Source organism: Triticum urartu, chromosome 5, assembly GCF_003073215.2.
Source record: "Triticum urartu cultivar G1812 chromosome 5, Tu2.1, whole genome shotgun sequence".
In the NCBI taxonomy this organism is placed as follows: Eukaryota; Viridiplantae; Streptophyta; class Magnoliopsida; order Poales; family Poaceae; genus Triticum; species Triticum urartu.
Genome location: NC_053026.1, coordinates 76,241,302 through 76,264,201, shown reverse-complemented (window position 1 = coordinate 76,264,201; position 22,900 = coordinate 76,241,302). Strand labels below are relative to the sequence as shown.

At 50.4% G+C, this 22,900-nt stretch overlaps 1 protein-coding gene across 2 annotated transcripts; it reads right to left on the bottom strand.

Annotated features, from left to right (window-relative positions):
* Window positions 1-2,685: 2,685 nt before the first annotated feature.
* Window positions 2,686-4,738, bottom strand: LOC125507966 (FBD-associated F-box protein At5g60610-like). 2 transcript variants are annotated; one of them, XM_048672510.1, is made up of 3 exons: window positions 3,607-4,738; window positions 3,370-3,504; window positions 2,686-3,279 (listed from the first exon to the last, which is right to left on the bottom strand). In XM_048672510.1, exons 1-3 carry the CDS (start codon window positions 4,495-4,497, stop codon window positions 2,923-2,925), a joined length of 1,383 nt encoding a protein of 460 aa, XP_048528467.1. In that variant the 5' UTR covers window positions 4,498-4,738; the 3' UTR covers window positions 2,686-2,922. The 2 variants fall into 2 exon arrangements, with proteins under 2 accessions (XP_048528467.1, XP_048528466.1); XM_048672509.1 differs by having other exon boundaries at window positions 3,370-4,738.
* Window positions 4,739-22,900: the final 18,162 nt, after the last annotated feature.

Sequence of the window (22,900 nt, the reverse complement as noted above, 5' to 3'; positions counted from 1 at the left end):
GTGTGGGCGCACGGCCGTCAACATCAACGGGGAGATCGGCCCTTACTTCCCCATGTTCTGTGGGGTGAGGCGGGGCGACCCTTTTTCCTTGTTCCTGTTTAATATGGTGGTTGATGCTCTTGCGGCCATCCTGGACAAGGCTAAGGCCGCAGGTCATATTCGTGGGATCACCCCCCCCCCCACTTGACCGGTGGCATTGGCATCTCCCTGCTCCAGTACGCTGACGACACCATCATCATGGTCGAAGGCTCGGACTCGGACATCGCTAGCCTGAAATTCCTCCTCCTCTGCTTCCAACAAATGTCTGGGCTTAAGATCAACTTCGACAAAAGTGATGTGATGATGATGGGCTACTTTCCGGCTGAGGCCCTTGACATCGCCAACCGCCTCAATTGCCGCCTAGGTTCCTTCCCAATGACTTACTTGGGAACGCCCATTAGTGACTCCCGGCTCACTGTGGCAGACCTTCGCCCTACGGTTACCAAGTTGCAAACGTGCATGGAGCCTTGGCAAGGTCGATGGCTCTCGAAGGCGGCCCGGACGATTCTCATCAACTCCTCGCTTTCTAGTCTCCTCCTATTCCTTATGATCTTCTACAGCCTCCACGAGACCCTCCATCATGAGATCGCTAAAATTCAATCTTGCTTCTATTGGGCTAGGGACAATAACAAGCAGAAGTATCATATGGTTAGTTGGCCCGACATCTGCAAGCCCCGGGAGCAGGGAGGCCTTGGCATCATGTGCTCGAAGCGCATGAACATTGCCCTCCTTTCCCGCTGGCTCTGGCGCATCTCTCAAGGGCATGGCGGTCTGTGGCTAGACATCATCCGAAATAAATACTTGCATGGCCAACCTCTGGCCTTCTGCCAACGGTCGGGCGGGTCCCAGTTCTGGCAGTCGGTCATCCAACTGCTCCCCGTCCTCCGCACTGGGACTTCCATCTCGGTTGGATCGGGAGCAGTGACCTTGTTCTGGTTTGACAGATGGGCTGGTGACGCCCCCTTCACGGCCCGCTTTCCCGCCCTCTTCTCCATCGCAGTCGTCCCTACAATCTCAGTTCAGCAGGCCCTTATTGACTTAGGGCGCCTCGCATTCCGGAGGCCATTTGGGCCTCCGGAAGTGGCCGCCTAACATGAGCTTCTTGATTGTATTGCTCTCCATGAACCGACTGTCGATGCTGGCCCGGATGAGGTTCGGTGGCGCCTTGAGCCTTCGGGTCAATTCTCCACCAAGTCCCTCTACGCGGCTATCGCCCCTTCCTCCGCCCCGCCGCCCCTCCAGTCGGTTTGGTCCATTCGCCTGCCCCTTAAAAATCTGGATCTTCATGTGGCAATGGATCCGCGGTCGGCTTCCGTCGGGGGTTGAGGTTCGCAAGCACAATGGCCCGGGCTCTGGCCTCTGCCCCCTTTGTGATACCCCGAAGACTCGAACCACATTTTCTTCTCCTGCGTATCTGCTCAGTTCGTTTGGAGCTGCTTTAGAGAGGCGGTTGGTGGGGATTGGTGCCACTCCAACTTCCCCGACCTCTTCGCCGAATTACAGGCCTCCCCGCTACCCTCTCGCCACATTAGGTGGCTTGAGATTGGGGTTCTCGCGTGGACGTTCTGGACTATTCACAATAAACTTGTGATTCAGCGCTCCCCTCTTCGACGTTCTACTGTCGCCCTCTTCAAACTGTCTGGTTACTTGCAGCTCTGGCGGCCGCTTAGCCGCTCTCGGGATCGGGACGCCATCTCCGCCTTCATCGCCGACCTCCGCTCGATGGCCGTCCGCCTGTCGCCGCCCCCTACGCCGCCTGATTAGTCGTCTGCTGCTCTCCGGCTCCGGCTACGGCCTTGGCCCCGGCTGAGCCTTCTCTTTTATTTCGTGTGTGTTTTGGGCTTGTTGAGCTGTGCCCTCAGCAGTACCTCTGGATCTTTATTGTGTGACTTGGGTGTGTGTGTTTTGAACTAGTCCTTGTATGTGCTCTTGGCGGTTTGCTTTATTTATAAAGCGGGGCGAAAGCCTGTTTCGGTAATCCGAACCTACGGAACTTTGTTTAGGTCGAGATTGTACTTGAATTCATTAGTCCTCTCATGGTGAGTGGCTTGGTGAAGTCATCGACAGTTAACCAGGTCTTGTATTGTGGGGTAGAGGGAGTCGCAGCTAAGATCGACGGCGTAGACATACACCTGCCTTGTTTAAATGACACAAGGTATCATAGTCATATATATAAGCATACAATCGAGAGGTCTCGAGCCTGCTGTTTCTTTCGTGGCTCAGATCGAAGCAGGTGATAGTATACATGACAAAGGTACATTGCATGGAACCATTTGAGTATCTTCTGAAAGATACAACAAATGGTGATCTGCGGCGGCTATTGAGAGTGTTTCAGAATCATCCAAATCCTGCTGCTAGCAGTAATCTATCTACAACATATTGTTTCAGTTTTTAAACAAAGTTCCAATTTAGCTGCAAGTCTTCAGATTTCTCATCTCGAGCATATAATGAGTTCAAAAATATGTGCCAAGTATTACTCAGATAATGGTATTCAAAATCATTACAACAATCAGCAGAGTGGAACTTTAATGGTAAGATTTACATTCAGCATAGAGTTCAGTGATTCACTGTTGAGCAAACGATAACTTCAACAGCACTATTCAGGGAAATCAGGCAAGTATTCAGTGTTAACAGGCAACAAGAAAGAGACTCGGAGAACAATGCCATAAAACATAATGTGAAATAACACCAACACCGGAGTTAATGTAAACTAGCACAGGGTTGCAAACATGTGCCCCGTCTGACAAAAGTATCATAAACAATAGTCTCTCGAATTCTACTAAGGTACCAGATGATACAAACTCAGAAGGTAGTAAAAACACGCTAACCACTCAGGTTTGACAACACACAAAATGAAATAGGCCAACCGGCAAGAACAAGTAGCTACATATGTGCAAATGGATCAGTTAAATCCAAATCACCGATATGCTTGATATCATAAGAACTGCGGACACAACTACCAGTTCTAAAATGAAACTGAGCATCTCTGGAAACCCTGTTCTCCAGCTCAAGCTTCCTGCGTTGTTCTGCCAAGAACTTCTCATTGTTATTCCTGGTTGTGATGCCAAGTGTCACTGACTCTAGCACTTTCGCATTCAATACAAAGAATGTAAGAAAGTTAATTTGCGACTTCTTCCCCCGGTATAGTTGTAACACTAACGTCTTCAGACTCATGTCAAAACATTTTAACAGATTCCGGTGTTTACGACGCCACAAATTCCCCGGTCTTGATTGAAATGACTGAAATAACATACACAAATAATCAAATCAACAAGTTCAGACCAAAAGTAGATCAAAAAGGTTGCTGAACTATCAATGAAGAAACATCACCTGAATGTACAACTTCTCCAAGCATGGAAAGCATCTCATCAATTCAATAACAGTATCCAAACTAAGATTGTGCATATCAAGAGCCAAAATCTTGACAGTTTGTACCACTGTTATCAGGTTATCAACACACAATCCCTTTATCAAGTATGAAAGCCACAATATTAGGCCAGTGCACAGGTCAGGTGATAGGCAATTTTTCTGCGCATAGAAATGCAACTGAGAAGCCATAGGACATACCTGAATAACAGTGGAGCCAATCATGAGTCTGGACAATTCACCTGACCTGCACTTATCACTAATGAAGCCTAAAGTCTCCAGTTTAGGAGCTGCGAGTACGGCTACCTGCAGAATACTGCCCCTCTCAAAGAGCAGCCTCACAAGACAAGGAGCTTTCTCAATGACGATTTGTTCAAGCAGCAGTGACTCTATCGGTATCCCATATTCTCTCACAGCCATGCATCTAATAGTTGGGGAGTTTATTCGGATGCGGCGGAAGCCAGAGCACATGTCAATCAGCAAGCACTCGAGAGCTGGGCACCCGGCAATCAGGCTATGCAGCGAGCTCTCCGAGATCATGACATTTACAAGACCGAGCTGCTTAAGCAAGGGGAAGTGAAGGTGGAGCTCATGGAAGTTGACGTCCGAGAGGTTGCATCCACCAATGTTGGCAACACGGAGGGTGGGCGAGAAGCGGAGGATCAATGCCCGCTGTGGTTTCTCTAACAGATGGTTGATGAAATCAAGCTCCTCAAGGTTGTCCAGAGCGGCGGATCGGAGGCAAGCTTCCACGGTGTCTGCTGGTATCCAGTGGATGCAGGTGTTGATGTAGAGACGACGGCCGGGTCCCCGGTGGGAGGAAAGGATGCGGGAGACGACGTCGGAGCGGACTTCATTCCTGCCGGCGGTGAGCTCACGGCAGTCGAGATTAAGAGGGGCGGAGAGCCAGAGGTCGCGCCACCGGGACGCGAGGATTCGGGTGCGGGCGCCTTCCTTGGTGGGGAGGAGGGAGATGATGTCGCCGAGCACGGCGTCGGGGAGGGCGCTGATGTAGTCGGCGCATCCTCCGTCTTCTTCCACACCGGGCGAGGCCGATCTCCTCCGCTTCGGGCTAGGACCCGCCGCATCCATTTGCACGAGGCGCACGGGAGGCTAGGGTTTGCTTCAGTCGAGACTCGAGGGGGTCAGTGTTGGGGGAGAAGGAGCGCGTGGGGGCTCCAGGCATGCGGATAGGAGTCGTCGGAGCCGGCCGAGCAAGGGAGGAAGAAGTGGGAGGCGGGGGTGTGGAGGCCGCCCGCCGGCGGTCTGCTTGGGTGGAAACGGAAGGGGACGGGCGAGAGTAGTCGAGAGGCGGAGAGGAACGGGCCCGCTTCACTGGAAAGGCCCAAAACATGCATTTCTCTTCTGATTACCAGTAAGCGTCTCGATCAATATTCTTTTCAGCGATACACCTACTGCGACAAATATTTAAAGATCGAATGAAAAATTCACAGAAATTGAAAATAATAGTCATCATATACAACTCGTTATGATGTCATTTGGGTAACAATGAAAAGTAGTACCCAGGATTAGATCCATGGAGGGCATATGGTCTTATTGCTCATAGAACAGACTATCTTGTCTTATTCAAATATCTTCACCGAGATTATGTTCTCTCCTTCCTCTTCATCCAGATTCATCAGTGAAAAGGCATTTAAATTGCTCATTTGTCAACACTCAACATAGGAGATCAATAATACTTTTGCAGTAAATCACTAAAGAGGAAAGACATGTAAGAAAATGACAACAAAAAAACAACCAAGATTACATTCATTATATGACATGGTACCATACTTTCCAAGGTACTTTCATAAGCTAATGAGCTGAAACTATAGGTACTGATTGAAATAAGAAGTGCCTAGTTAGCAACTCTAACTTTGGTCAACATCAATTTTCATCTTGTATAAATTTACAAGCCTAAAAAAACATAAATGCAAGTGGACATAGCAGAATAATGAGCGCATGATGATTGGTTAAATAAGTGAACCATTTCTGCCCAACAAAGATTTGAATTCAATTTATTGTCATGTGAGTTGGTGCACAGTTTATTAAGGTGTAACCATGGAGAGAAAGATCTTGCCAGATGAAACAGGAGTGAAAATGATGATTCAGGATGTCCTACATGAAGATTTGTAATCAAGGCCCGCACTCCTTTCTAACAAAAGGGAAATCCTATCATTTATATATAAACCAATAGGCAAGTCTCCCATTTGCAATCAAAGCAAATAGGTAGCCAAGTTAGCTGAATGTCAAAAATGGACCGGGGAAGACATATATGAAAACTAAGTTCATGTAAATAGAATGATAGAACTCTGTAGGTTTTGAGCACTACCACCAAAGCCAGGACGCAGCTGGCATTCAACTTGAACAAATTATGATGTTTGCGTAAAGAAAAAGCTAATCTTCATTGACAAGAAACAGTAACGTTCAAACATCAAAACCTCTCGAAAAATACGAAACAATAATTGCATGTTAACAGCTGACTGAAGCCATTGTACAAAGCACAGACAATAAATGAAGTTTTAGAAATTGTTGCGTTGCTCATTATAATTAGCAGTGCTGATACTGAATTTGATTCCAAACAAAATCTGGAAAAGAAAAAGGAAGAATTTGTTGCCTGCTCATTATAATTAGTGTGTTGTTGTGGAATATTTCCGGTTACAGTAGAAAATATAACTTTTAGTTATGTGAATTTCTCGTCTCTCCTATATGAGTTGTACATCTTAAATGTCCCCCACTATGTCTCGAAGGTAGAAGCATCCTCGAGTAACTGTCAGGTTTCATTTGTTGTTGCTAATAAAAATATAAACATAGCCCAAATATAAAGTTAAATCACCCATGTAAGAGACATCCGTGAGAGACTATATTGTGTGATAAAGAGCTTGTCTTCAAGGATAAGCATGTGACGGAACCAGCAAAGAGCTTGCACTTTTTAAATTCCCTTATTCATAGCCCCTCCTTCCCAAAATATAAGGTGCACTTGAACATTTGCAGCCGCCCCCCCTTAGAAGCAATTTGTTGAACATTTACAGGGCATCGAACAGGCTAACCCAGAGGACATACACTTTCAGAGCGATGAGGGCAGAACCAAGCCTAGGAACAGGGCGACAATGCCTTTCACATTATCCGTGCCCGCCAATTTTTCCAATAGATGGTAGATAATTATGCAAATAAATCAACATGCAAAACATCGAAATTACGGTAAATAATTGCCTTTCTAAATGATTATATGACATGAATGGATTGGCAAGTAGACAGAAGACTGACGATAAGGTGTGAAATACAGGTTGACATTCTTCTTTTTGTGAGCACATTTGCACCAAGCTATTTAAGTTTCTATTTTTGCTACTATTAGCAACATTTTATTTACAGAACTAAGTAAATATTGAGATGAGAAAGATGTTATTTGAAAGGACAACACCATACTAAGAAAACAATCATGATCATACAGCAACCTAAGACGCTAGTAGTATTATCGATTTCAAGTTGCAAATTGTACATGTGCCACATGATGTTTTTTAAGGCGCGAACTCCCTGCACTTTGGCAAACCAAATGACACACTGACCCATGATGCTGGTCGAGCCATTTTGGGCAACAATATCACCTAGTTGAACAAACAGTGACTGCCATGGCATGAGATGACATAAACATACACATGTAAGGGAGCTAGCTTAACAAAACAAAGCCAATTCTTTGTCTCTTGTATTCTTCAAGCTAGTCTAACACTTTTTCAGACAATATAGTATGTAACAAACCATATTGAATTCAAATACAAGTTTGGGACTGGGTTAATCATACAAACCTCATAATAAAAAGTAACACCGATAAGCTATTTAACTTATGAGAGAAAACAAACAACACATGAAGACAATAAATGTGTAGCCGATGAGAAAGTCTCCTAAAAATCACACCCACTTAATAATAAAAAGTAACACCAATAAGCTATTTAACTTATGAGAGAAAACAAACAACACATGAAGACAATAAATGTGTAGCCGATGAGAAAGTCTCCTAAAAATCACAATACGCTTTCAGTTTTTCTGCTCCCTAATGTTATCTTCTTTTCTAAGCCGAGTTACAAAAACTGTAGGGATGCTGTTGGGGATATGACTATTAGGTATGACTCGTTCAGGAGGGGCCGGGTCATCCCTATGGCGATTCATCTTTATGAAGCCCAAGAGCATATTAACAATGGCGGTTCATAGATAGGATTAGTAGAGGGCCCAAACCTGAAGGCGGCTTAAGGCCCACGGATATAAACCACCAAGTATGTAAACTTGTATTGTAAGGTATGTAAGAAAGGTCACCGAGCTGGATACGTTGTATGAGCCGGCCGGGACTCTGTATGCCGCAGGGCGTCAACCCGTGTATATAAGGGGACGACCCAGTGGCGGCTTAGGACAAGAAACAACAGATCGAGAGCCAGGTTAAGCGTATTCGCTCCTTGGTCATCGAAACCTAGCAATACCATATCAATTGGACTAGGCTTTACCTTCACCGCAAGGGGCCAAACCAGTATAAACCTCTTGTGTCCTTTGTCCCGTTTAACCCCTTTAAGCTTCCTAGTTGTGATGGCTCCACGATTAAGTCCTTTCACTAGGACATCTGTCGTGACAATTCCACGACAGTTGGCGCCCACCGTGGGGCCAGTGCATGGTGGATTTGAGTTCTTGAAGGGCAACTTCGAAGGGCTCAAGGGATAGTTGTGGGTCGGATGACCAAGAGTCGTCGCGGCAAGCTCTACATTGATGACGCAGGCTGGGGCCTCGACGCCAGCTCAATTGAGTACGGGTACTGGGTCCCCTTCAGCGGAATCCACGTCTTCATCGGCCAGATCGGTGAGCCGGGCCCTGAGCCGGACATCTGCACCGACATCATCGAGACGGCTCAGCCCGCGAGACCCGCCCGGACTCAGCCCACTGTGAAGAGTGCCTTCGTGGGATGCATCCATGGAGGAGAGTTTTCTGAAGAACCAGAGTCTGGCGATGAGACATCCATTTGCTCTGACGGTGGATCGTCCATAGGTGAGACGGATTCATTGTATCAATTGCAAGACGGTGGGCTTGGGGGCTGTTCCGATGGCAGCAGTATTCCGGACCCATTCGAGCCGCCAAGCAGAGCAGGGATCTTCATGACGGGAACACAACCCATTCAAAACTCTACGGACGTGACAGCAATAACCTCCGGGTCAGCGGCAGCCGGGGCAGGAGGCCCTGCGCGCCCGCCGGCTCAGGCGCTGATGGATCTCATGGATAGGATGACAACCCTGTTGACTGCCATGGTTAACCTGACGGATCAAGCTCCGCACGATGCAGAAGTGGCACGGTTACGTGAGGAGGTAGTACAAGCTAAGGAAAACCTAGCAGTGGAGGAAGTCAGGATGGCTGCGGAGCGGGCGGCTTTGGATGCTCGGGCTCAGCAGATTCAATCAGAGGCTTTCCAGCTCACGATGGATCTAAACGCATCAAACGAGGTCATGAGGAGAAGACACCAGAAGGCTCAGTCACGTCTGCCTCTGACTTACGATCCTAAAAACCTCTTCCGCACACCTGGTGTAGGCCCTAGTAACCCGCTAGAGGTGAACCGGGTGGCGACGCCTGGGGCTGGGGCGCCGGTTCAGCCACGGGTGATGGAACCTCCTCGGATGAATATTGTTCCACCTCCTTATGTACCAACACCCCCGGGCCATTATTCTAACCCTTTGGAGAACACGATCGCTGTGGCGGAAAGATTGGCGGCTCTCCCAGTGGAGGGGGACTCTCCGACGACGATTGAAACCCGAAGGATCAGAGAACTTCTTCAGACGGCTCTGGCGCAATAGGAGGCTTATTCTTATAGTCGAGACAGAATTCATTCGACCCCTCGCCCAAGCCGGAGCCCGAGTTATAGAGGGCACATAGATTCAGCGGCCGTTTCAAGCAACGCCCGATGCCGTGACCAGCCGCGCGGGTATGACCCGGCGCATGATGGAGCTCTTAACTTGGTTGATCAGGATAGGATCCGCCAAGAGGTTGAGCGGGCGGCTCAATAGGCAGCTGAGCAGGTGGCTCACCGGGCTTTTCCGGTTTATTTGATGACCTCTGTTGAGGCAGGCGTGGCCACAAGGACAGGAGGTGTCCCTTTCTTGGTGTCGACTCTGCGTAATGATCGTTTGCCAAAGGATTTCAAGGGGCCTCCGAAGGTGCCCAATTACACGGCCGATTTACAACTAGGGGCATGGATTGAAAGCTATAAGATGGCCATGGAGCTATTGGAGGTCAGTGACGCGACAATGGCCAAGTACTTCACTACGATGTTAGATGGAATGGCTCGCACTTGGTTGAAGGGGCTGCCACCCAATTCCATCGGCTCATGAGCAGAATTAAAAACCCGTTTTATTCAGAATTTTAAAGACACTTGCAAGCAGCCCATGTCAATTATGGATTTAACTAACTGTAAACAAGAGGAAGGAGAGTCCACGACCCATTGGGTGCGCCGGGTCATAGCCATAATACATTCATCTGATAAGATGGATGCCGGCTCTGCAGTCTTAATGTTGGAGAAAAATTGCCGTTTTAACCCTCTAAAACAGAAGCTGGGGCGGCTCAAACGCAATTGTAATGATATGGGCCAGCTGATGGCGGCTCTAGTCAAGTATGCCGACTCTGATAGTACCAAGGATCCCGAGTCTGACGAGGAGAAGACAAGGAAGGGGAAGAAGAACGGCAAGGGTCATCAGTATAACCCGGAAAATCAGGGAGGTAATAATAAACGTAAGGCTGACGGTAGTTTGGAGTTTGTGGCTAACACCAATACACAGGGAAACAATCAGCGATGTAAGGGGAGGCCACCTCCTCGGTACGACGGGTCAGGTCCCACTCTTGAGCAGCTGTTAAATGAGCCTTGTCCACGGCATGGTACTCAGCAGAAACTGGCCATTCACCTGTGGAAGGACTGTACGATCATGAAGGTTTTCAAGAACTCCAACATGTTCAATAGCAATCATGGGCCGGGCGGCGGCTCAGGTGGCAGCGGTTTTCATGGACCGGGTGGCGGTTCAAATTCCAATTTTCAAGGCTCTCAAGGAAATCAAGGTTGGTATAGTCAGCAATCTGGCCAAGGAGGTCAGCAGCAACAACAGCAATTTGGATACTAGAGCAATCCAAAGCAGTTGAATAGTGGACAATATCATGTGTTCACCACCAGTTTGTGCAGACGGGACCAGAAGCTTCATAAGAGGGTTGTGAATGATGTTGAGCCGGCAGTCCCTCGTTATTTAAGATGGTCTGAGCAGCCTATTCTGTGGAGTAGGGAGGATCACCCTCTCCGGGTTGACAATCCGGGTCACCTGGCCTTGGTAGTAGCACCTTAGGTTGGTGGATATAAATTCACTAAAGTACTCATGGACGGAGGCAGCAGTATCAACATCCTCTATTATGATACTTCCCGTCGCATGGGGTTGACTGACAAAAGTCTTAAGACGTTTGTCATGGTTCTAAGACTGACAGTAGAATGGGGGGTAGGTATGAGGAGGCAAGATCCTAGCTATGGAGTAGTTGTACACACGAGTTTTACGAGTTCAGGCTCTTCTTGGAAGAAGTAACAGCCCTACGTCTCGGTGCCCTGAGGCAGTCGACTGGATTATATATGTGTGTGTGTTTACAAAAGATGCGAACCCTTGTGCCTGTGGAGGGGGTGGCTTATATAGAGTGCGCCAGGACCCCAGCCGGCCCATGTTACAAAGGGTTTAAGGTACATTAAAGGGGAGACGTTACTGGTAACGCTAGTAAATAAAGAGACATAATGACCATTAAAGCGATGAGGTGATGTCCGACCGTTGTGGTCTGGAGTGACCTTAGACCTTCTGGTGGTCGAGTGACTTCAAGTCTTCCGAGTGGAAGTCCTCATGGTCGAGTGGATGATGACTCCTCTTCGAATGCTTCTGGTTTTAAGGTGACATCCTAGGGGAGGGTGTCTAGGTCAGGCCTATGACCCTACCCTAGGTGCATATCTTCATCATTAGCCCCCGAATGGTTCAGGGTTCGAGTGGAGAAGGAGTTGATAACCTCTCCGATTCAGCTTTTGCGATTCGGAAATGTCTTTTCTAGAGGTCGAATGAACATCCATGATGACACTGCTTGTTCAGTCGCCTTGATCCATTCTTGGTTTTGTCGAGTGAACTTTCGTTGTTAAGCTTCGAGTGTTGATATGGGAAAAATCTTCCTTCTGACGGGTTGTTCTGCTGCCTGTGGATTTCGCGGGATTCAAATTTTGGGAAGCGCGCCAGGCGGAGGAGGCCGCAGTAATCGGGATGGATTAGGTAGGCTGCCTCGATCACCACGCCACCTTTTTCGCCACGTATCGCGTGCGCGACTGTTGCGGGATTTGATCGGATCGCCTGGGCCCACGAGTCAGCCACTCGGAAATGACTTCATATAAGGCGTCGGACGGGGGTTTTCGCACAGTGCGTTCCCATTCTTCCCCTTCCTCCTCTGTTTTCTCCACCGCAACTGCCTCCGTTCTCGGCGTCGTCGCTCCGTTCAAACTTGATCCGCTGCCATGGGGAAGGAGAAGACGGTGGCGTTGGAGCGTGCAAAGAAGGCGACGGCGAAGGGGAAGGGGAAGAAGTCCGGCCGGGGTGGATCTTCTTCGAGGGTCGGCTTGCCACCGGGCTAGATCCAGGGCGACTGGATCCGCTCGACGATCTGCCAGGACGACATCAATGACTTGGTCGAAGGGGGATTGATTCCCCATGAATCAGCGCGATTCCCAGGGAACAAGACTGAGCCGCAGCCACAGGAGGGTGAGCGCGTCCTCCTCGCTACTCACGTCGACCGCGGGTTTTCCTTGCCTCCCCACCCTTTCTTTCAAGGTTTCTTGAACTTCTTCAGGGTGCAACTCCACCACTTCACCCCGAACACCATCGTGTATCTTGCTGCCTTTGTGTCCATGTGCGAGAGCTTCCTGGGCTGTAGGCCACACTGGGGGCTCTTCAAGCACATATTCACCTGCCGTTCTCAGTCGGTCAATAAGGCCAACCCGAGTGACGAGAGAACACAAGTGATTCAGATGTGCGGGGGTCTTGGGATCCAATTGAGGAGTAAGAGTACTTTCCCAGCCATGATCCTTCCCGAATCGGTTCGAGGGTGGCAGTCGACCTGGTTCTACTGCAAGGACCAGCCGACTCCAGGTCAGTCGACTGGACTTCCCCCCTTTTCCATGGCCCGAGTGGAGAAGCCCTCTGCTTTGAAAGTGATCCCAGAGGAGAAGGCGCAAGTGAAGGTGCTGGTCGAGCGAGTAGTTCAACTTGTTCGTGATGGGGTAACCGGTATGGATCTGTTGGAGGTCTTCCTCAGGCGACGCATGCAACCACTTCAAGCCCGTGACCATCCGATGTGGATGTATTTGGGCATCGACGACACCACTCGGATCCATCCAGAGGAGGTCGATGATGCTACGTTGGAAGGGTGGCTGAAGAGTATCACTGGCAACAAAGACAACCCCAGGGGACACCGGAGAATTCCTCCACTCAACAACTCATACGAGACTGACAAGGTATGACTCCACATGGTCGAGTGCTTTCTTTATTTATCAAGTTGTTGTCTGCTGTCACCCGACTGTCTCTTGTCTTGTTTGTTGTCTTCTAGGACCTGACTGAGATGTACTCGATGCCCAACAGAGAGCAGGAGCAGGACCCAGAGGGAGAAGCGAGTGGAGGTGAGAGTGGCGAGTGGCGCTCTGACGACGAGGAGGATGGGGACAGCGATGACCTGAGTGATGAAGAAGAGGTCGACTCTCCTCCTCGTAGGGAAAAACGATCCAAGCTTTCTCATGATCCAGCAAGTGCTCGCGGCAAGGCGACCGCGCAGACTGGGCAGTCATCGAAGCGCCCTCGAACGTCTTCTCCAGCACCGACTGAAAAGGCGTCGAAGCAACCGAAAGCTACGCCGTCCAAACCGCCAAAGGCCTTGCCGAAGATCAAAGTGGCCATCCCCATTACTTCCGGGTATTAGTTGGACTTGGTTTCTTGCTTTAGTATGAATCTGGATTTGAGTCGATTCATTTCGTCAGACATGACCGACTGAACTCTGAAATTTGTAGTGCCACTACCTCTGGGACTTCCGCTCACCAGTATGAGGACGAGGACATGGAAGATGCAGTCACCTCCAACCCAGGTATAAACCTCGTGATCTCGTTCTCGATTGTATGGTCGATTAACTTCTGGTGATTCATCTGGAGTCGGCTGACTTTTTTGCAGCCCCTCCCAATGTCATTGAACTTCCGGATGATGATGAGGACGTGCCGCCGAGGCCCAGGAAGAGCAAGAAAACAACAGCTGGCAGGATATCTTGGTCAGAACCAGCAACAGAACCAACAATCCAACGGCCCGAAGATGCGAGTAGAGCCTCTGTAACCTTTGCTGTCCCAGTGTCGAGTGAGCACCCCGCACCGTCGACTGTACCAGTGTTTCCATCAGCCATCCAACCTCATGCCTTGGAGCCCCAAGCTGCTGCGTCTGGACCGTCTGTCCCCTTCTTCACCACCTATCATGTTCCAGAAAGCCAGTCGGATCCCGCCGCGGAGGCTATCCGTCAGGCTGGCGTAATGATGGAGCGGATGAAGGCAGTGCACAACAATAGTCAGGCTGCTTAAGACGCCAGCGCGGCTCTTCGAGCCAATGTCCAGGTAAATTGACTTCTGACTGAACTTGACTTCCGACTGAACTTGTCTTGTTAGGATATGCTACCTGAATATTTTCCTTTGCACAATCTCTTATTGTCTGCTTCGAATCTGTACACCCATTGGTGTTTTGTCGTCTTTATTATTTGCACTCTTCCACTCGGTCTGGTCGAATGGGATCTGAACCAGTGGGGGCATGCTAAGTGCACCCACTGGGTGTAGTCCCCGAGACCGCAGTCGACTGCTGGCAGTCGGCTGGGGTCTGAGCACTTTTCATCTCTTTTCTTTTATTTTGTGCACTCGATGTGGGCGGGCCAGCCGAGTGAAATCCAAACCAGTGGGAGCATGCCAAGTGCACCCACTGGGTGTAGTCCCCGAGACCGCAGTCGACTGCTGGCAGTTGGCTGGGGTCTGAGCATTCTTGAAGCTTTACTCACCCGCAAGTAAATAGTCTTTGATCTCGTCGATTGATATGCCTTTTACTTACTGCAGAAATCTTGCATCCTCATTTCCAAGTTCACCGAATTTGAGGAGAAGCAGAGGCAACTCAACCTTGACCTGGAGCTGGCCCAACAAAACTTGAAGAAGGCTCAAGATGAAGTTGCCGGTATGGAAGGTAACTGCCTGTCGACTGCTCATGTCAATCGTCCTTTAAATTATCCCTTCGATCTTATGTTTGATCTAAATGTGTATTTTGTAGAGAAAATGAGGCTGGCCCTGGAGAAGAAAGACTTGGACCTTGCAGCTGCTCAGAAAGAGGCTCAAGAGAAGGCTACCCTTGCTGACCAGAAACTGGCTTCAGTAGGCGTGCTAGAGGAAGAAATCAACAAGCTGGAGTCGTCCCTCACCGAATCCAATCGAGAGGCGACTCGTCTGAAGAAAGATATGGTGGCCCTGACCGACCAGCTGGAAAGAATCATGCGTAGGAGGAACGATCTGGAAGCTTATTTGAAGGCTCTCGCCAAGAAACTCTTTCTTATGCTCGAAGGTATCCTCTTTTACTCGACTATTTTACTGTTTGCAGGTTAGTCTTGGTGAGGGAGTCCAGGATTAGGGGGTCTCCGGACAGCCGGACTCTATCCTTCGGCCGGACTATTGGACTATGAAGATACTAAATTGAAGACTTCATCTCGTGTCCGGATAGGACCCTACTTGGCGTGGAAGGCAAGCTAGGCAATACGGATATGGATATTTCCTCCTTTGTAACCGACCTTGTGTAACCCTAACCCTCTCCGGTGTCTATATAAACCGGAGGGTTTAGTCCGTAGGACAACAACAATCATACCATAGGCTAGCTTCTAGGGTTTAGCCTCTCTGATCTCGTGGTAGATCAACTCTTGTAATACCCATATCATCAAGAATAAATCAAGCAGGACATAGGGTTTTACCTCCATCAACAGGGCCCGAACCTGGGTAAAACATCGTGTCCGCTGCCTCCTGTTACCATCCGCCTAGACGCACAGTTCGGGACCCCCTACCCGAGATCCGCCGGTTTTGACACCGACATTGGTGCTTTCATTGAGAGTTCCTCTGTGTCGTCATCATCAGGCTTGATGGCTCCTTCGATCATCGTTAGCGATGCAGTCCAGGGTGAGACTTTTCTCCCCGGACAGATTTTTGTATTCGGCGGCTTTGCAGTGCGGGCCAATTCGCTTCGCCATCTGGAGCAGATTGAAAGCTACGCCCCTGGCCATCAGGTCAGGTTTGGAAGCTTAAACTACACGGCTGATATCCGCGGAGACTTGATCTTCGACGGATTCGAGCCCCTGCCGAGTGCGCCGCACTGTCACGATGGGCATGATTTAGCTATGCCACCGAACAGTGCCCTGGAGGCCGCACCTGCATCCGCTCCGACCTTTAATTCGGAGCCAACTGCGCCGACCGAGGGCGGGTGGCTAGACCCCGCCACGGAGGCTACAGCCTCAACGGCGATCGAGCCAAATACCAACCTTATCCTTCATGAGGCCCGTGACTCCACATTGCCGGACTCTCCTCAGAACTCTGAACCATCCGCGCCCCTGCTAATCGATTTCGATTGGGCGCAGATCATGGAGTTCACTGTCGCGGATATCTTTCAGCACTCGCCCTTCGGCGACATACTGAATTCACTAAGGTCTCCCTCTTTGTCAGGAGAGTCCTGGCCAGATTATGACCGGCAGGATTGGGATGCGGACGACGAAGAAATTCGATGCCCACCCACCACCCACTTCATAGCCACTGTCGATGACTTAACCTACATGCTCGACTTTGATTCCGAAGACATCGACGGTATGGACGACGATGCGGGAGACGAAGAGGAACCACTGCCCACAGGGCACTGGACAACCACCTCATGATACGACATATACATGGTGGACACACCCAAAGAAGGCAATAGCGACGAGACAGTGGAGGATGACCCCTCCAAGAAGCAACCCAAGCGCCGACGTTAGCGGCGCCGCTCTAAGTCCCGCCAAAGCAAAAGTGGTGATACCGGCACAGGAGATAATAACACTCCGGATAGTGCCGAAGATGGCAACAATCCCCTCCAGCATGATCTAGGATAGGAGGATGGAGAGGCCAGCCCTCCAGAGAGAGCGACAAATGGAGAGGCGGAGGATGATAATTACATGCCCCCCTCCGAAGACGAGGCAAGCCTCGATGATGACGAGTTCATCGTGCCAGAGGATCCTGTCGAACAAGAGCGCTTCAAGCGCCCGCTTATAGCCACGACAAATAGCCTTAAGGAAAAGTAGCAACAACTTCAAGCTGATCAAGATCTGCTAGCCGACAGATGGACTGAAGTCCTCGCGGCCGAGGAATATAAACTCGAACGCCCCTCCAAGAGCTACCCAAAATGCAGGTTGCTACCCCGACTGGAGGAAGAAGCGTATGACGCGGCTGATCGGCCACCTCGTGGCCGCGATAGAGAGGCATTCCAGCCAAAAGCTCAGCTTGCACCCCGACGCCATTCAAATAAAAAGGCATGGGGAAACATGCCAGACCTGCGAGACGTATTGGAGGACAAAGCAAAACATGCAAGATCGATCTACGGATCACGAGGGCGCGCCACTATGCGAGACGATAAACGTCACGCCGGATACAGTAAAAGTAAATCCGGCCGGGCCGAACACAGCGGGCAAGACTCATTGGAGCTGCATCGCGATATAGCCCAGTACAGAGGTGCCGCACACCCCTTATGCTTCACAGATGAAGTAATGGATCATCAAATCCCAGAGGGTTTCAAACCCGTAAACATAGAATCATATGACGACACGATAGATCCTGCGGTATGGATCAAGGATTTCCTCCTGCACATCCACATGGCCCACGGTGATGACCTACACGCAATCAAATACCTCCCACTCAAACTTAAAGGACCAGCTCGGCATTGGCTCAACAGCTTGCCAGCAGAGTCCATTGGCTCTTGGGAAGATCTGGAAGCCGCATTCCTCGACAACTTTCAGGGCACTTATGTGCGACCACCAGACGCCGATGACCTGAGCCATATAATTCAGTAGCCAGAGGAATCGGCCAGGCAATTCTGGACACGGTCCCTAACATAGAAAAATCAAATCGTCGACTGTCCGGATGCAGAGGCCCTAGCAGCTTTTAAACACAACATCCGCGACGAGTGGCTAGCCCGGCACCTTGGTCAGGAAAAGCCGAAATCTATGGCAGCCCTCACGACACTCATGACCCGCTTTTGTGCGGGAGAAGACAGCTGGCTGGCTCGCAGTAATAACATATCAAAGAACCATGGTACTTCGGATACCAAGGACGGCAATGGCAGGTCACGTCGCAACAAACATAAGCGTCGCATTAACAGCGACACTACCGAGGATACGGCAGTCAATGCCGGATTCAAAGGCTCTAAACCCGGTCAGCGGAAAAAGCCATTTAAAATAAGCACTCTAGGCCCGTCCAGTTTGGACCGCATACTCGATCGCTCGTGTCAAATACACGGCACCCCGACAAGCTAGCCAACCACAGCAATAGGGATTGTTGGGTATTCAAGCAGGTCGGCAAGTTAAACGCCGAAAACAAAGATAAGGGGCCACATAGCGATGACGAGGAAGAGCCCCGGCAGCCGAACACCGGAGGATAGAAGAGGTTCCCCCCACAAGTGCGGACGGTGAACATGATATATGCAACCCACATCCCAAGAGGGAGCGGAAGCGTGCGCTCTAGGACGTATATGCGTTGGAGCCCGTCGCCCCAAAGTTCAACCCATGGTCCTCCTGTCCGATCACCTTCGATCGCAGGGACCACCCCACTAGTATCCGTCATGGCGGATTCTCCGCACTGGTCCTAGACCCAATCATTGACGGATTTCACCTCACTCGAGTCCTTATGGATGGCGGCAGCAGGCTGAACCTGCTTTACTAGGACACAGTGCGCAAAATGGGTATAGACCCCTCAAGGATCAAACCGACAAAAACAACCTTTAAAGGCGTCATACCAGGTGTAGAGGCCCATTGCACAGGCTCAGTCACACTGAAAGTGGTCTTCGGATCCCCGGATAACTTCCGAAGCAAAGAGTTAATATTCGATATAGTCCTGTTCTGCAGTGGCTATCATGCACTGCTTGGGCGAACCGCATTTGCGAGATTCAATGCGGTACCGCTTATGCATACCTCAAGCTCAAGATGCCAGGACCTCGGGGGGTCATTACCGTTAATGGAAACACAGGGCGCTCTCTCCGAACGGAGGAGCACACTGCCGCCCTCGCAACAGAAGCACAAAGCAGCCTCTTAAGGCAACCCACTAGTTCGGCGATTAAGGACCCAGACAACTTCAAGCGTACCCGGAGTAATCGACAACTGGACCTCCTGGCACGTGCCGAGCTCACATAGCAATGCGGCCCCCACCTCGGTCCCAGCCGAACGGTGAAACCCGTGCCACGCGTACATAATTACGCATTAAAAATACCATGGGCACATGCGGGGAAGGGGGCACGACTGCGGCACGCCCCAAGACGCGGCTTAAACCGCACTAGGGGCTTTCCGCTTTGTTATTTTTCTCTCTTTCAGGACATTAATCTCTAGAAACCCTGTCCGGCAGCATGATTGCCGAACACATGATGCAGCTACCAAGGAGGCAGAAAGCTACATCACACCACGGAACTCCCAGGTGGATTACGATAACGAGTGAAATACTTGCTTTAATATTATTCCTCAGCTTGCCCTTGGAGGGGACATAGTCCTACTTTTTGCTTATCGCACTACCTGTATCATTCTGCTCTAACGCACATTTTTTAATAAACAATGCATTGCATTAAGGCTTTTATTGCATTCTTCTTTATATATATATATATGTTCATTCGTGACATCCAGCACCCATACACTCTGGTACGGCTAATACGCTAGGGGCTTAAGCATACCCCACAATACGGCGTGAGAAGTACGAACACTTTCGACAGTGCGGCACCCCGAACTTATAGCATTATATGCATCAGTCCAAATCATGTCTTGGGTCAATAGTTGGGTTTGCCCGGCTCCCATGTTTTGGTACCTTACGTTCCGCTATATCGGCTAAGGTAGCACTGGGAGAACTAATGCGATTGTGCCCCGGTTCTGCTGGGCTAAGCACCTTAGTAGAGAAAGCTAAAACTGACTGTCATGATAAGGCGAGAGACTGGTCGCTGTTCGAGAGGTTTTCGAGTCCTTAAAGACATATGCCGCTTAGAGCGAGGAGTCGGCCCTGTCCGGCTTAAGGCGTGTATCGCGCCCCAGATTCGGCCTTCCGAATACTAGGGGCTTCGCCGAAATTTAAAATTATAGAATTCTATGGCTAAGTGAGAGTGATAATGCATTATAGTCCGATTACCTTGTTCATTGTGCTGAGTACCTCCCTTGAAGGACCCAAAAATGGGAACAAGAGTACTTAGGTTTATCCCGAACACCCCAGCACTCGTGGCATGGGGGCAGAAGCCGACGACTAGCCATCTCTTAGATATGATAAACAGCCGAACAGAAGGTAATATTTTAAATTCAAACAAGCGTTGCATAGCGCATATGAACAAGTTTTCATGAATACAGGATTACACGAGCGAGTTCACTCAAATATTATATCTTTCGTACACTCGTCCGCTACGAGATGGACACCCTTCAAGACACCCTCATAGTACATCTTGGGGTGGCGATGCTCCTTGCCCTCCAGCGGCTCTTCCTTGATCAGCTTCACGGCGTCCAGCTTGGCCCATTGTACCTTCACACGGGCGAAAGCCCGGCGTGCACCTTTGATGCAAACGGACCGCTTGATAACTTCCAGCTGTGGGCAGGCATCCACAAGCCGCCTCACCAAGCCGAAGTAGCTGTTGGGAAGGGCGTCGCAAGGCCACATCCGGACTATCAAGCCCTTCATGGCTTGTTCAGCCGCCTTGTGTAGCTCGACTAGCTGCTTTAGCTGGTCGCTCATAGGTACTGGTTGTTCGGTCCCAGTATACGGGGCCCAGAACAACTTCTCCATTGAGCTTCCCTCCTCGGCCCAGTAAAATTGTGCGGCATCCAACACGCTGTGGGGCAAATCTGTGAATGCTCCTGGAGAGCTCCGGATTCGGGTAAGTAACAAGTAATTTACTTTCACATGCTTACTTTGCATATAGAATGCCTTACCCGCCGCTATCTTCTTCATCGCATCAATCTCCTGGAGGGCCTTTTGGGCTTCGGCCTTGGCACTCTTTGCACCCTCAAGGGCAGTGGCAAGCTCGGACTCTCGCGTCTTCAAGTCAAGCTCCAGCGCCTCGTGCTTCGTCACAAGAGTGTGGAGCTCTTGCTGCACCTCGCCCACCCGTGCCTCATGCCTCTCCCGCTTGGTGCGCTCCTTAGCCGCTTTGTTTTCGGCCTCGGACAACGCTTGCTTCAGGGTCGCCACCTCGGTCGTGGCCCTTGGCAAATTTACGATAATCCTGTCATTTTGCAATCGCTTTCCTTTTATATAGATCCATAGACTAGGTACTACTTACCTTTGTTCTCCTCGAGCTGCCTCTTGGCAAGGCCGAGCTCTTCCTTGGACCCTTTAAGGTCTTGCTTTAGTGCGGTGACCTCCGCAGTCAGTGCGGCAGAGGCCAGCAGCGAAGCCTGCATACGCATATAGACATACTTATATTAGACTCCTGCGATATTGTTTGATCCTCTGTTCGGCTTTTCTTTGTGAACACCGAACAGAGCATCAGGGGCTACTACCTATGCGGTAATATTTCTCCTATATTTCAAAAAACTTACCTCAAACCTGTTAGAAGGCTGGCACAGGCTTCAGTCAGTCCGCTCTTGGCGGACTGAACCTTCTGGACCACCGCACTCATAATAGTGCGGTGCTCTTCGTCAATGGAAGCGCTGTGAAGCGCTCCCAGCAGATTGTCCGGTGCCTCTGGATGGGCAGAGGTCACCGGCATAGGCGTCTTGCCCCTCTTGGAAGAAGGCCGCCTGCCCGAGTCCGGAACCACTGGTGGTTCCGCCGCGGTGTTCGGCTGAGGGCCGAACTCGGAGCCCTCGGGGGCTTTGCTCCCCCTGCTCTCGGAGTCCAGAAGGTCGCTTTGAGGCCCCTTCGGGATTGTCTCCCCTCGACCCAGTGCCTCTTGAGACAACACCTCAGCGTTGTCCGTAGGGCAAGGGGAGGTGGCGGTCGGAAGTGGATCGCTATCCATATCCGACGAGCCCAGGGAGCCGTCTGACGAGGATACGTCGATATGGGTTCGGGGCGGTCTGCACAATCATAATTCGGCGTTAGGAGTAGCAGTGCAACAAAGGAATGCTATGAGTTACTCTGGTATCCGAATACTTACGACTTTGCCAGGGGCTTGGCCTTGAGCAGCCACTCGCCTTCGCCTTCGGCGGCGGTGGTGGAGTAGTCCGGAAGGAGAGTCCTTCCCTTCTTGGACCCTTCGCCCCCCAGTAGGGGCGGCCTTCCTTTTGTTGTCTCCCCCGACTGGAGGGGGAACATCTTCATCTTCCTCCTTGTCTTCGGGGGAGGAGTGCGTCGCAGAGTTATCGGACGATGAGTCCGATAACACCTGGCGCCGGGAGCTCTTTCGGGTTCCCTTGGCCTTCTTGGTCTTCTCGGGCACCTTGTAAGGAGCCGGAGTCAGCATCTCCGTCAGGAGAGCGTCCGCAGTGTCTTCGGGCAGAGGGGCCGGACAGTTAATCTGCCCTGATTTCTCCACCCAGTCCTGTCAAAGGCATGGAGATCAGACCCCGCACATGGTTAAGCTAGGGGAAATAAATATCCTACCAGATGTATAGAACTCATCGAATGCGCTCGACGCTTTGCGCTTAGCCCGCAGTCCTCGATGAGAGAGGGAGGGACCTCGGCGCCCATGAACAACACCTTCTAGATGTCCTTGTGCGTCGTGTCGAAGAGCTCGCTCAGAGTCTGGTGCTGGGCCGGGTTGAACTCCCACAAGTTGAAGTCCCCTTGTTGGCACAGGAGGATCCGGTGGAAGAGCATGACCTGGACTATGTTGACAAGCTTGAGCTTCTTGCTTGTCATGTTCAGGATACATTTCTGGAGTCCGTCCAGCTCCACCGATGAACCCCACGACAAGCCCTTCTCTTTCCAGGAAGTGAGCCGTGTAGGGAATCCGGATCAAAACTTGGGGGCAGCCACCCATTTGGTGTCGCGCGGCTTGGTGATGTAGAACCACGCCGATTGCCACCCCTTTATGGTCTCCATGAAGGAGCCTTCAAGCCATATAACGTTGGGCATCTTGCCCACCATGGCTCCGCTGCATTCTGCTTGTTGGCCGCCCACCACCTTTGGCTTGATATTGAAGGTCTTTAGCCATAGGCCGAAGTGGGGGCGGATGCGGAGGAAAGCCTCACAGACGACGATGAACGCCGAAATGTTGAGGATGAA

Excerpts from the sequence above, each read along its gene's own strand:
- LOC125507966 (XM_048672509.1), bottom strand. The coding sequence starts at position 4,497 with ATGGATGCGGCGGGTCCTAGCCCGAAGCGGAGGAGATCGGCCTCGCCC. Across the intron at positions 3,280-3,369 it reads TGGAGAAGTTGTACATTCAG|TCATTTCAATCAAGACCGGG; the intron begins GTGATGTTTCTT and ends ATGTTATTTCAG.